The sequence below is a fragment of the Dipodomys spectabilis genome, unplaced genomic scaffold (genome assembly GCF_019054845.1).
Source record: "Dipodomys spectabilis isolate Male_0828 unplaced genomic scaffold, ASM1905484v1 ptg000319l, whole genome shotgun sequence".
Lineage (NCBI taxonomy): Eukaryota > Metazoa > Chordata > Mammalia > Rodentia > Heteromyidae > Dipodomys > Dipodomys spectabilis.
This window is the reverse complement of record NW_024870996.1, coordinates 4,489,296-4,503,271: the sequence shown is the minus strand read 5'-3', so window position 1 is coordinate 4,503,271 and position 13,976 is coordinate 4,489,296. Positions and strand designations below refer to the sequence as shown.

The window sequence follows — 13,976 nt, the reverse complement described above, 5'->3', positions numbered from 1 at the left end:
GTGCCCGGCACAAAAGCAAGTCACCAATAAATGTTCACTAGATGTTGAGAAATAATTTGAAGGAAGCTGGTTAATGTTGTAGAAAACATGGAGTGAACTCAAAGACTCCATCAGTGGAATAGGAAGTGGGAAAAGAGAGCCATAGAGCTGAACTTCCTACAGAATGCATCCAAAAGGATTTACTGTCAGACACTGTCAGGTACTGTCAGACACTGCTAGGCCCAGGAGAAAGAGTGAGGGATTGCCTAGCTATAAACCTTTATTGACTTTGGGGGCTCTATTTTGTTTTGTTTTTAATAAAACAAAATTTAATTCTAGCTTTAATTCTAGCTACTTAGAAAGAACATCTGGAGTATGACTGTTCAAGGTTAGCCCAGGAAAAATATTCATGAGATTACTTCTCCCCTACCCCATCCCCATCTTAAGCTGAGCACCACTGTGCAAGCCAGTGGTCTCTCAGCTATTCAGGAGGCCAGAGATAGGGTAATAGTCCAAGGCTGGCTTGTGTAGAAACATGAGACCCTACCTGAAAATAACTAAAGCAAAAAGGACTTTGGGTATAGCTCTAGCAATAAACCCCTGCCTAACAAGAATGAGGCCTGGAATTCAAACTCTACCACTACTCAAAAAAAAGAAAAATGCCTTTACAAACTTCATTTTGGTTCAAGCCTAAAGACCCTTGCTTCAAGTTAATTTTGGGGTCTTTGCATGATAAGACCTGCTACACTGACTCTAAACTCAGCCTAGGTGCAGCCCACTCAGCAGTGATCAGGACCGAAATAAATAGTTGGTCAACCCCAATGACAAATTCTAGAGCCTTCACCACCCTGACACCAGCCAAGAGAAAAGCAGACTCATCTCCCACCTCTCAGTATAAGGGGAAAGTGGGCGAGACTAAGGAAAGACACTTCTTAACATATTAGAACGTAAAGTCTCCACAATTGCTGGAGGTAAAATTCACTTCAGTTCTGAGCAGAGCTCAGTTGTCTAGAAACAGCTTGTTAACCACTGTAACCTTGAGTTAATGACAGTAATATAAGGTAGTGGCATTAAGTCAATCTCCTAGGGGAGGAAATTAGATTTTCAAATGAATACACTGCCTCATAAAATAAATAAATAAGATGTAACAGTGGGAAGAAAGATGATTACTCATAAATATACAATATATACAATTCTAGAGTGCACTTTCGACCTCTTAGCCACTGCCAATAACTAATTCCATTATGATGGTAGAACTCTGAATTTCTCCAGCTATAATTTTCCACAGTTCAATTACTTGGGTCTTCTAATTTCCTGCATGGGTTTGTGCAGACTCATTAAAATAACAATGGGCTTCTTGAATGATGTCTGTAGCATCTCTCTGCATGGTTTAAGCCCATTTCAATGAAGGGGCAAAATGAAAAGTTCCATTAAGAAGAGAACAACCTGTCCATCCTCTCAAACCTGCTCCCCATGTCACCAAGTTTTCCTGGGGCAGAGCCTGGGCCAAAGTGACTCCTGAACCAGGTGATGGAAATTAACTCCAACCTCTGTAGGATATGTATAAGATGCAGTTAGTACTGAGTCAGTTCCCCCACACGCTTCCTAGACAGGAGCAGTGGGACTAGTGCAAACGGATATGTATAGGTATGGAAAAGCACAAGTAGCATTATAGAAAAGGAAAAAGGCTGGCTGTAAAAAGAAACCAGAATAAAATCTCATCTGCTGTGAATGATTTAGCCCACTTCCTGCTCAGTCCCAATATGTATGTAGTGTCATCACTGCCATCCATAAGGCCTTTAATCTGTGCTGTGCTGCAAATGATTTATATGCCTCTACCTTTGAGAAGTTCTAATCTAGGGAAATATAAACACACAAAGCTATATATAAGTCAACACCAAACCAAACACTTTATAATTACCTCTCCTAGGGAAAGAAAGAAAAGAGGGATCCAAGAAAGCTACAATGGAACAATGTAGAAAAGAATTTGATGTTGGAAGGATGATGTGGTTATGAACAGACACTACTCGGGACAGATGACCTTCCAAGACAGGCTTACTTTACTAATGGTTTTAACAAAATCTGTACAACAGGTTGATATTAGAGTAAGTTGCTAGATTTACTGAAATGAATCTTAGTGTTATTTATTCAAAGTTCATATAAGAAGCAGTCCAGAAATTGTTAGCATCAGAGCCAGTAATTTGGTTTATTGAATATCTTTATTGGCTATAATGTATTTCACCAACATGCCAGGTCAGAAATAAAATCATGCTCCCCAGAGCCGGCGCCTAGAACTACTGCTATGGTTTCAGTGAAACTTATGCAATGTACACAATGTAGGAACAGGATATGCTGAAGGTAGCTAACAAACACAAAGCCACATCCACACCACCCAAATGTCTTAACACTCAAGAATCCTGACATGATGGACATTGGAGCTAGTTAAGTTTTAACTAGTTCTTAAGTCACTGCAGAATTTTCAAAAATAAGGACAGTGGCAAGCATACTTTGGGGACAAGCAACCAACAAGCACTTAGATCTCAAACAAATGCAGCATGTTAAGTGCAATACTCAGAAGGCTAAGGCAGGAGGAGTAAGAGTTTGTGGCTAGCTTGGGCTACATAGTGAGACTATGTATCAAAAAAAAAAAAAAAGCAAGATCTCAGGCTACATTTCAGGAAGAACAAGAAGAAGAACAACAACAATAACCCCCCCTAAAACCCAGAAGAGTCAATACCTTTCAGCAAATGGAAGACTGGAGAATGGAAAGAAAGCTCGATATGTAGGAAGGAAAAATCCAGTAATAGAGAAGACTGAGGTTCTATTCTTTTCTTAAAAAAAATTGTTATTGCGGGCTGGGAAAGTATCTCAGTGGTAGAGTGCTTGCCTTGCATGCATGAGGCCATGGGTTCAATTTCTCAGCACCATATAAACAGAAAAACCTGGAAGTAGTGCTGTGGCTCAAATCATAGAGCACCAGCCTTGAGCTAAAGAGCTCAGGGACAGCGCCCAGACCCAGAGTTCAAGCCCCATAACCAACCAAAAAAAATTTGTTATCATAAAGGCGATGTACAGTTACATAAGTCAGATAAAGAGTACTTTTTTTCTTTTTTGTCAGTCATGGGGCTTGAACTCTGGGCCTGGGCGCTGTCCCTGAACTCTTCAGCTCCAGGCTAGAGCTCTACCACTTGAGCCACAGCACTACTTCCTCTTTCCTGGTGATTAATTGGAGGTAAGAGTCTCATTGATTTTCCTGCCGGGTTTGACTTTGAACTGCAATCCTCAGATCTCAGCCTCCTGAGTAGCTAGGATTATAAGCATGAGCCACCGGGGCCTGGTTTGAGTACATTTACTTTTGAACAATGTCACCCCTTCCCTTGCTCTCTTTCAGTTTTTCCCCTCTCAGTACCACACACAAGTTATATAGTTCATTTCAATGTAGTATCTAGACAATATCACTGCTACATTTGTTCACCCTTTGCCTCATCAATTCTGTGCTCCTGTTATCCTCCCAAAGACAGGCAAATAAGCTAATCAAAGGAAAACAATAACAGCAGCAAAGAAAAAAAAACTCTTGTTTACATTTTCTGGAGTTCATTTTGACAAATATTATTTTATATGATCAGATGCACATAGCTATTGCACTTTTGTGATCCTCTCCTAAGAATATCCTCCGTTGGTCTATCTCTGTGTGAATGACTAGAGATCTCTATAATTTATCATGTCCCCATCAAAATCCCAACAACATTCTTCAATGAAATAGAGAAAGCAATTCAAAAATTCATATGGAATGACAGACTCTAAGAATACTTATCAGGAAGAACACTGTTGAAGGAATATCAATACCAAACTTCAAATTCTGTAACAAAGCCGTAGTAATAAAAACAGCTTGTGGGGGGTGGGGCTGGGAAGGTAGCTCAGTGGTAGAATGCTTGCCTTACATGCCCTGGGTTTGATTCCTCAGCACCACATAAGGAGAAAAAGATGGAAGTGGTGCTGTGGCTCAAGTGGTAGAGTGCTAGCCTTGAGCTGAAGAGCTGAGGGACAGCGCCTAGGCCCAGAGTTCAGGCCCCATGACCGACAGAAAAATTAATAATAAATAAATAAATACAGCGTGACTAGCACAAGAATATGCCTAAGAACCAATGGAACAGAATAAAAGACCCATAAATGAATCCAGATGATAACCATCTAATATTTGATAAGGAAGCCAAAAACACAGATTGAAAGAAAAACAGCCTCTTCAACAAAATGGTGCTGGCAAAATTGGCTATCCACATGCAGAAAATTGAAGCTAGGTCCTTATATATCACCCTGTACCAGAATTCATTCAAAATGGATCAAAGACTAAAATGCCAGATACCATTAAAAAAAAATACAGGAAGTGGTAGGGGAAACACTAGGGCTCCTAGGCATGGGTCAAAACTTCCTGATAAAGATCCAGAATCACATCAAATTAAAGGAAGATTGAATAAATGGGACAATGTCAAACTGAAGTGTTTTTGCATGGCAAAGGACACAGCTAGCAAGATAAACAGAAAGCCCACAGAATATGAGAAGGTTTTTACCAGCTATGCATCAGAGACTTCATATCTAAAATATACTTAGAACTCAAAAAATTTAAACCCTCAAAAATAAACCCTTCAAGAAACAACAACCCAATTAATAAATGAGCTAAAGTCTTAAAGAGATTCTCAGAAGAAGAAGTAAGAATGGCCAATAGACACATGTTTAACATCTCTGGACATAAAAAGAAATGCAAACCAAAACAACACTGAGATTTCATCTCACCCCAATTAGAATGGCCATTATCAAGAAAACTAACAAAAAACATTGCTGGTGGGGATGTGGCCAAAAGGAAATTCTATTACCCTGCTGGTAGGAATGTAAACTTGCTCAACCACACTGGAAAACAGTATGGAGGTCTCTCAAAAGACCAAACATAGAGGTTCTCTATAACCCAGCAATCCAACTTCTGGGCATTTATCCAATAGAACACAAACAAGGCTGCACTGGAGCTTCCAGCACAACCATGTTCACTGCAGCACTGTTTACCATAGCCAAGATATGAAATAAACTGAGACACCCCTCAACGGACAAATGGATCAAGAAAATGTGATATATATATATACACAATGGAATTCTACTCACTCATCAGAAGAAATGATATTGTACCATTTGCAAGGAAATAGAAAAGACTTGGACAAAATCATATTAAGTAAGCCAGACCAAAAGAAATACAGGTTGCGCGATTTCCATTTGTGGTAACTAGAATATGCCTATAAATCTACAAGTAAACACACTGGATGGTTACATTTAAAAAAAAAAAAGAAGTTCTACTCTCCACAAGGCATCTGAGGGGTTACTCCCCCATAACAAAAGACCAACCCAAGATGGCCACTGCAGACCAGGAGCTGTTCCCAGGACCAGCCAAAGGCCACCTATCTCTCAGTGATACTTAGCAAATGTTCTGGTTTCTTCTAGCTCACTACCTAAAGGGTAAAAGCCTGAAGGGTAGTGACCTCACTAAGGTCATTTGCATGGTCACAGAGCACTTTCAAACTAAGCCAGTACCACCTCTCTAAAATTATGATGCCACATATGAGGCAGTCCTTGGGTAAGAGACAGGATGAAAACTGATTACCAGCATCTTGATTCAAAATACCAAGATGTTATAATTCAGCAAGTGGTAATTTGTAACTAATTAAAGTCATATTATGCAGAGTGCAAATCATTTGTGTAGAGGTATTATTAAGATAGCCTAAAAATTAAATACCAAGGTAGGTGGTTTTACTCTGTAAAATACACTATTTTCCTTTAGGAATTAGACTTCAAGTCCCTGAGGCTCATGCCTGAACTACTCAGGAAGCTTGAGATCTACGGATCACAGTCTGAATACAGTCCAAGCAGGTAAGTCTATGAAGATTTTTATCTCCAAATAACTAGGAAAAAGCTATGAGTGGAGCTGTGGCTTAAGTGTCAAAATATCAGCCTTGAGCAAAAAAAGCTAAGGGCCAGATCCCAGGCCTCAAATTCAAGCCTCAATAATGGCACCAGAGAGAGAGAAAGAGAGCGAGGGAGAGAGAGAGAGAGAGGGAGAGGAAGAGGGAGAAAGACAGAGAGAGAGAGAGAATACAAGAGAAAGAATTTAGCTTCAATAATTTCCTTCTAAGTCTGGCTCTGTAATGAATTTGAATTTCAGGGAACAGACAAGAATAGACTGGACTTGGGAACTCCTGTAGCCTCACATGAGGGGAAAAAAAATATGACCTCTAGAGACAGAGACTCAGAAGACTGTGGTTCAACACTAGCCTGGACAAAAGTTTAAAAGATCCCATCTCCACCAATAAAAATCTGGGTACGGTGGTATGTACTTGTCATCCCAGCTACAAAGAAATAGGAGGATTGCTGTTCAGGCCAACCTGGGCAGAGGGGGTCGCGGGGGTGGGGGTGGGGGCTTGGCGGGGAAGGAAGACCCATATTCAAAAAGGAAACAAAACAAAAAATGCTGGATATATGGCTCAAGTGTAAGAATACCTGCTAGAAAGTCCTAGTCTTGGGTTCAAATCTCAGTAGCACAAAAAATGCAAATAAATCAAACAAAAAACTGAAACATACACTCTGGTATTCAATGAATGACCATAATCTTCAAAGTTCATAGGAGGGTAAAGACCCTTGAACACAGGCTGCATAGGAACGAAAATGGTTATGCCTGGCCAGTCTGGATGTCAGAGGCCTCCAGAAGAAAACATGACAGCCAGTCCAGCGATTCTGCTTGTAGTAATGTGTCCTACTAGAATGAGCAAGCAAGTATAAAGAAAGATGATTTTCACTTGCAGAATTACCTGTGACGGCAAGCAAGGGAAACAACCAAGTGCTGAAGGTTTAACTACAGGATATGTGTGTACAATGGAATGTTTCAGTCATTAAAAATGATGATTCTGGGCTGGGAAGGTGGCTCAGTGGATAGAGTGCTTGCCTTGCATGCATGAGGCCCTGGATTAGATTCCTCAGCAACACATAAGCAAAAAAGCTGGAAGTGGCACTGTGGCTCAAGTGGTAGAGCGCTTGCCATGAGCTGAAGAGCTGAGGGACAGTACCCAGGCCCAGAGTTCAGGCCCCATGACCGACAAAAAAAAAAAGAATGATGATCTTAACCCTATTGTGTTGCCCGTGGGAAAGTACACTAATATAACCATTTTGGAAAGCAGTCCGGAGGCACTTCAGAAAGCTAAATATAGACCTCCCCTATGACCCAGCCATACCACTCCTAGGCATCTACCCTGAGCCACAGGGACAAAGATACAAGAACACATGCACCTCTATGTTCACAGTAGCCAAGATATGGAAACAATCCAGATGCTCTACTGCAGATGAATGGATCCAAAAATTGTGATACCTATATACAATGGAATATTATGCAGCCATTATAAAGAACAAAATAATGACATTCACAGGGAAACAGATAGAACTAGAGCAAATCATTCTGAGCAAGATAAGACAAGATCAAAGACACAAACAGCATCCAGTCTCCCTGATATATGGATGGTAAATCCAAAATGCAAGGAGATACGACAAAGTAAATAGGGCTAAAGAAACAAAGGAGGGTCTGGGAAGGTGGCTCAGTGGTAGAGCACTTGTCTTGCATGCATGAGGCTCTGGGTTCGATTCCTCAGCACCACATAAGCAAAAAGAAAAAAAGCTGGAAGTGGCGCTGTGGCTGAAGTGGTAGAGTGCTAGCCTTGAGCTGAAGAGCTGAGGGACAGCACCCAAGCCCAGAGTTCAGGCCCCACAACCGGACCCCCCTCCCCCCCAAAAAAAGAAAAAAGAAACAAAGGGCATCTAGTTAATTTGTCATACAATTTCTAAATGACTCCATGTTCTTGACCTAATAAATTATATATATATATATGCACATCTGAGGGAAGCTAGGAGGAGGGCACAGAATCAGAGGGAAATGGGAAAAAATACAACAGGGGCACATCAGCTGCACTGGACATGAAAATGAACTAAGTGACTCAAGGGCAGCAATGGGAGGGAAGGAAGGAGAGAAAAAGAGGGAACAGCTAACACAAAGTAAAAGAAGAGAAATATAGATATCACCCAACGCCGAAGAAATTGTACTGTTAAAGCTTGTAGAATTCATAAACTTTATAGGCCAAGATAATGACAATTTGCCTTGTGAAGGTTAAAATGTGTTTGTAATTTTAACTAAGTATCACTATCCTACAATACTGTGAAATTTATGTAATCATTTAATCTCAATAAAAATTATTATGAAGAAAAAAGATGATCCTAGTTGGGCACTGGTGGCTCATACCTTCAATCCTACCTACGCAGAAGGCTGAGATCTGAGGATCATGGTTTGGAGCCAGCCTGGGCTTTTAAAAAAGTCTGTGAGACTCTTATTTCCAATTAAACACCACAAAAGCCAGAAATGGAGCTGTGACTCAAGTGCCAGCATTGAGTGAGAAAGCTAAAAGAGTGCCAAGGCCCTGAGTTCAAGTCCTGGGACTGGCATCAAAAAGAAAAAGAAGAAAAAAAAAGATCTTCCCCACAACTGACATGTTACAAAAATAATTCAACTTAATGGTGGTTTTCAAAAGATTTAAAGTTTGTTCTTTATAGTGTTCTGTCTTGCCTACATATATTTATATATAAAAATAGAACCACCCTGCTTGGTATTAGTAGCCCAGGGATAATAGTACTGTGGGGGAAGAATGATGTCTCATTTCCTGGGGGACAATGTCACTAGTCTCTTTCTTCCCCACTCCATCTATCCTTCCCTCCTTTCTCTTTTCCTCTTTCTTTCGTGGTACTGGGGTTTAAACTCAGGGCTTTGTTGTAGGCACTCTACCCTTGACCCATCCTCCAGCCTGGCAATTTCTTTTGACCTAATGTGTTCTTTGTAATACTGCTGTCATTTATAAAATTACATTTTTCTGGATATGACCTAGTCCTGTTATATCAGTTTATATGATAAAATCCTGAAGCACATTGGCTGAAAATATGATGTAATGATCAGACTATAGTTGTGTAATAAGCATACACTAAAGGAACAATCGAGTGGCTAGTATCTTCTTATTCTAAATGCACTCAAATTAATTTCTTAGAGGATTTAGTTCAATGGTTCTCAGTGGGAGTCAGGGAGTAGATGGGTGGGGAATGATTTTTTTCCCCACAGGGGACATTTTGCATTTGACATCTGGAGACCATTTTGCTGTCACTCTAGGAGTACTCTTGGCATCTAGTGGGTAAAGGCCGAGGATGCTACTGAACAACCTGTATGCAAAGGACAGCCCCACAGCAAAGAATCATGGGGCACCAAATGTCAATGGGTTTACCCATGCTTAGGCTGAGCAACTCTGATCTAGAAAACATCCAGCAAAAATCTGCTGCTGAGCATCAGAGGAAGCAACTTTATAGAAGAAAGTGAACTTTGAGATACATTCATAAACAGCAGGTCACATTCATGGACCCTATTTTTATGATATTAGTTTTCTGAACTCCTACAGCAAATGCTGTGTGTGTGTGTGTGTGTGTGTGTGTGTGTGTGTGTGTGTGTGTGTGTGTGTGTGTGTGTGTTGGCAGTTTAAAGACTTGTTTTAAAAGTGTCACTCTGAAGCATACCGAAGATGTCAAAGATGTACATGATGGTTCCAAAGGTCTAGCCAGAGACACATGGCTTAGAACCCACTAAGAAACTCCAAGAGGGGCTGGGAAGATGGCTCAGTGATACAGTGCTTGCCTCGCATGCATGAAGTCCTGAGTTCAATTCCTCAGCACCATAGAAGCAGAAAAAGGCTGATGTGGCGCTGTGGTTCAAGTGGTAGAGCGCTAGTCTTGAGCTTAAGAGCTCAGGGACAGTACCTAGTGCCCAGTGCCCAGGCCGAGTTCAGGCCCCACAACCAACCAAAAAAAAAAAAAAAAAGACCAAAAAAAAAGAAGCCCCAAGAGAGTCCAGGCAATGACTATATTAGTTACTAATAAGCTTTCATATCACAACTTGAATGATATAATCTATCTATTACACACTTTCTTTTGTCTAGACAATCAGGAGTAGAGAATTAGTCTTAGTTGTGGCCATAATATTGGTACCAAGGTGTAGGAATACTTTTCTACGAAAAGATGAGTCACTACCCCAGGGCAAAACATTTCATTTATGGATATCCATAAATGACTACTGACATATAAATATTTATAGGCAATACTAACACAGAGCCAAGCTTTTTAAGTGAAAGACTAAATTTTAGGTTTGAAGCATGTGACAGAACCCTGCCTTCAAAAATATATTAATTATGTTAACTGTTATTCCTTAGGGAATTACAACTTGAAATGAGTAAACATATGTATTTGGGGGGCAGATGAGAAAATAAAGTTAATTTTCAAGCGCTGAACTGTGCATTATTTCTTTTTTGCTCAAGGCTAGTGTTCTATCACTTGAGCCACAGCTCAACTTCCAGCTTTTTGGTGGTTACCTAGTGATAAGTCTCATGGACTTCCCTGATGGGCTGGGTTTGAGCCATAAAACCCAGATCTCAGCCTCTCAAGTAGCTAGGATTACTGGTCTGAGCCACTAGCACCTGGCTTTAAACTTTGCCATTTTTTAGTAAATTTGTTTGCCTTAGTTTAAGCCAAAGTAAAAGTTTCTTTTAAGCAATAAAAGCTGCAATATGAAAACACTCATGGAACACAAGGCCTGCCTTAATAGAGTGAGCATAGGATACACTCTCAGTTGTCTGCTTAGTCCATACCAACCAAAATGGTTCCTCCAGTCTTCTGTGAGAGACTGCTAACTGGTTAAGGGAAAATGCTACTTTCATATTCTCCCAACCCAAATTTTAAGAGGGGAAAAAAAAGAGGAAAAGAAATTTCCCTTCTGTGAGGGGTGGGGGACTAGGATACACAAGTGTGAGCCTGTCAGACAGAACATAGAATCTAAGCTGCACGACAACATATGGAGAGAAAGACTGGACCCTATTCCTTGTAGGCACCTGCTCTGAAGCCAGCACAGCAGCCTGCTTGCTCAGGGACAGGTAGAAGCCCCCACAGAAAGGAATGTCCATGGCTGGCCCTCCAGTTACCTCAAAGGTAAGAAAACAGGCAGGTTTAAGAGGCATGTCTCAGCTTTACAGTGCTTCCTGCTGATGCCCATTGGCCCTAGCCTGGTTCCAGGTTTGAATAACTCACCTCCTGAGTTTCCAGCACCTTAATAGCTTTGCCACAATGGGTGACTCAGTTTCTCCTGAGCTGTTTAGTGGACAAACTGTTGCAGGCCCCCTCCTGTTAGACAGGATTCTGAAGTCCAGTCTCAACCAAGCCTGTGATCCTCAACAGGTCTTCCTTTGGGCTGCTGGGTTCTTAGCAGGATATCCAGAAGAAAAACTGAACCAGGCATGCAAGCCCCAAGGAAGGATGCTGGAAGCAACACTGAGCACAGCCCTCAGCTCACAGCAGCCTGCCCTGACAAGACATCTACATGCCTGGGCCAATGACAGTGGATCTCAAGCCCAGTGGGCACAGGCCCAGGTCTATTCCCAGCAGCACTCACCTTTAGGATGGGAACAGCTGCTCAACAGCGTGCGGTCTTGCTATTTTTGAGGAAGTGCGATTCATCCTGAAAGAACCAGCCATATGCATGAATGAGAAACAGTCTTGAGTTGCTGGAGAGCTCACCTTAAGCCTGACCTCAGCCAGGTCTAGGAAAGGACCCAGAGCTCAGAGCTTGTACAAGTCCCTTCACCTCTCTGAGGACAGTTTTCCACTTTACAATGAGGATAGTAAGCCCTCACCCCACCTCTCTCAGCAGCTCTCACATCTGCATGGCACAAGAGTCAAGAGTGCTAATAAGCCAGATGCTAGGGGTCATGCCTATAGTCCTAGCTACTCAGGAGGCTAAGATCTGAGGACTGAGGTCAAAGCCAGCTAGAACAGGAAAGTCTGTGATACTCTTACCTCCAATTAACCACCAGAAAGTGGCACTGTGGCGCGAAGTGGAAGAGTGCTATCCTTGAGTGATAAAGCTCAGGGATAGTACCCAGGCCCTAAATTCAAGCCCCATGACCAACACAAAGAGTGCTGAAAACCTACTGTGTGTCCTGTACTGGTACAAAGCTCTGGGTCCAGAGCCTGCCCTTTGTGCTCCAAATACAGCAAGGTCAGGTACGCTGACAACTGCCCAGATGATCAGTACTGTCACCATGGCAGTATGCACAAAGCACTGTGGGAAAATGAGAAAATGAGAAGAGGAACGAGAAGATGTTGTGATTTCTGTCCTCCAAGGTGTCTGACTACTATGTGGAGAACATGCAATTTGACTGTTTGCAGCTCTGTATTCTCTGTGTAAGCAAGCATAGAATTTTTCATATTTTCTAAACCCAGCTGAATAACTAATATGTTATTAGTGCCTGGGAAGTAACTTTTAGGTTGGCACATTCTGACTCCTTGCTACATGACTCTGAGTCACTAAGTGACCTTTCCATCGTGCCAACCTCTCCATCTGTAAAATGGTTATAATGCTAATCCCTAATATATCAGGTGCCTAAAAGTTTTAAGTAGACTAATACATGGCAGCCCTGAGAACAGTCTTGCCACTCAGTGAGCTCCCTTGGGACTAGAGTACCGGAGACAACCCATTTTTGTCCTTGAGGATCATCTCTAAGCCCTCCCCCAACCCCATTCCGTTCCATTTCAGCTTGGATGAACAAAAGGACTCGAAAGCACAGCAGAGAAGAGTGGAGATGTGTGTTGTGTCCTGTCCCCCAACTCCTCCCCACCCCCCACTATCAACAGCACATAGAGCCCAAAAGCCTGGGGTGCTACATTCATAGTCTGATTTTACAATGAAGCCTCATGGAAACCACAGAAGAGGCATTTAGAAAGAAAAATCACTAGAAGTACAAAGCATATGAAAGGCACTTTGGTCAATGGGTAAAAACGCAGCATCATTGGGCCAAATCACAAGCCATGGCTTGAAGTTGAAGCCTCTTCTAAGGGTGTCACACAGAGCTGTGACTTCATCGCTTCCTATGAGGAATCTCTGAAACCACAAGAGGACATCACTGAAGAACAGAAGGAATGTAATGCAATAATCATCAACAATGCCCCTGGGAAGTGTTTGCCTTTATTCTGGGAGCTAGCTATATACTCCTCCACTGATGAAACTTGACAGTGAGAATTTTTTGCCAATCAACAAGTAACATGGTCTCCTATGCTGTCACTCTCATGAATTTACAGATGCCAGTGTGTGTGTGTGTGTGTGTGTGTGTGTGTGTGTTGACTTGTGTTTGTGATCAGATATTTCTTTTTTTATTGTGAAAATACTGTACACAGGGGTTACAATTACAAGAGCAAGATAATGAGTATATTTCTGTTCAAGCATTGTAGCCTCCTCCTTTGTTTCCACTTCCCATCCCTTCACATCCTCCCCCACCCCCCCCACCCAATCTGCCCCTCACCCAGTCCTCCCCCCACCCCGCACCAAAGTTGTAAAGTTCGTTTTCTACATAAACTTGTACATCTCGTTGTTGCAATGGGTCCACTTGTATCCCTATTGTTTTTCCTATTCCCCGCCACAAATTATACCGACATCAAATACAGTGAAAGCAGGGGTTATACTGTGAGGGAGGGACACACAAAGCAACAAAGAAATAATTTTATAAATGTGTTAGAAACAATCATAAGAAAGAAAAAAACATTTGAATACATATCTTAGGGTTCATTTCACTAAAATCACCTTATCTGACCTTTTCTGCTTGACTCAGACATTGCAAATAAGGGAAACTATGGGACCTATGTTTCTTTGGTCCTGACTTACTTCACTTAATATAATTTTTTCCAAGTCTTTCCATTTCTTAAGGAATCCGGGTAATGTCATTCTTTCTGATGGAGGCATAGAATTCCATTGTGTATATGTACCACATTCTCTTGATGCATTCATCTACCGAAGAGCATCTGGGTTGGTTCCATATCTTAGGTATAGTAAATAGTGCGGCAAT

The 13,976-nt window shown here is 41.6% G+C and overlaps 1 protein-coding gene across 1 annotated transcript in view; it reads right to left on the bottom strand.

Annotated features, from left to right (window-relative positions):
* Window positions 1–12,658, bottom strand: part of LOC122128008 (SWI/SNF-related matrix-associated actin-dependent regulator of chromatin subfamily A-like protein 1) — a 36,998-nt gene extending 24,340 nt beyond the window's left edge. The window contains 2 exon segments of the mRNA XM_042702310.1: window positions 11,531–11,596; window positions 12,602–12,658. Coding sequence (XP_042558244.1) covers window positions 11,531–11,596; window positions 12,602–12,658 — 123 coding nt within the window.
* Between the last annotated feature and the right edge of the window lie 1,318 nt (window positions 12,659–13,976).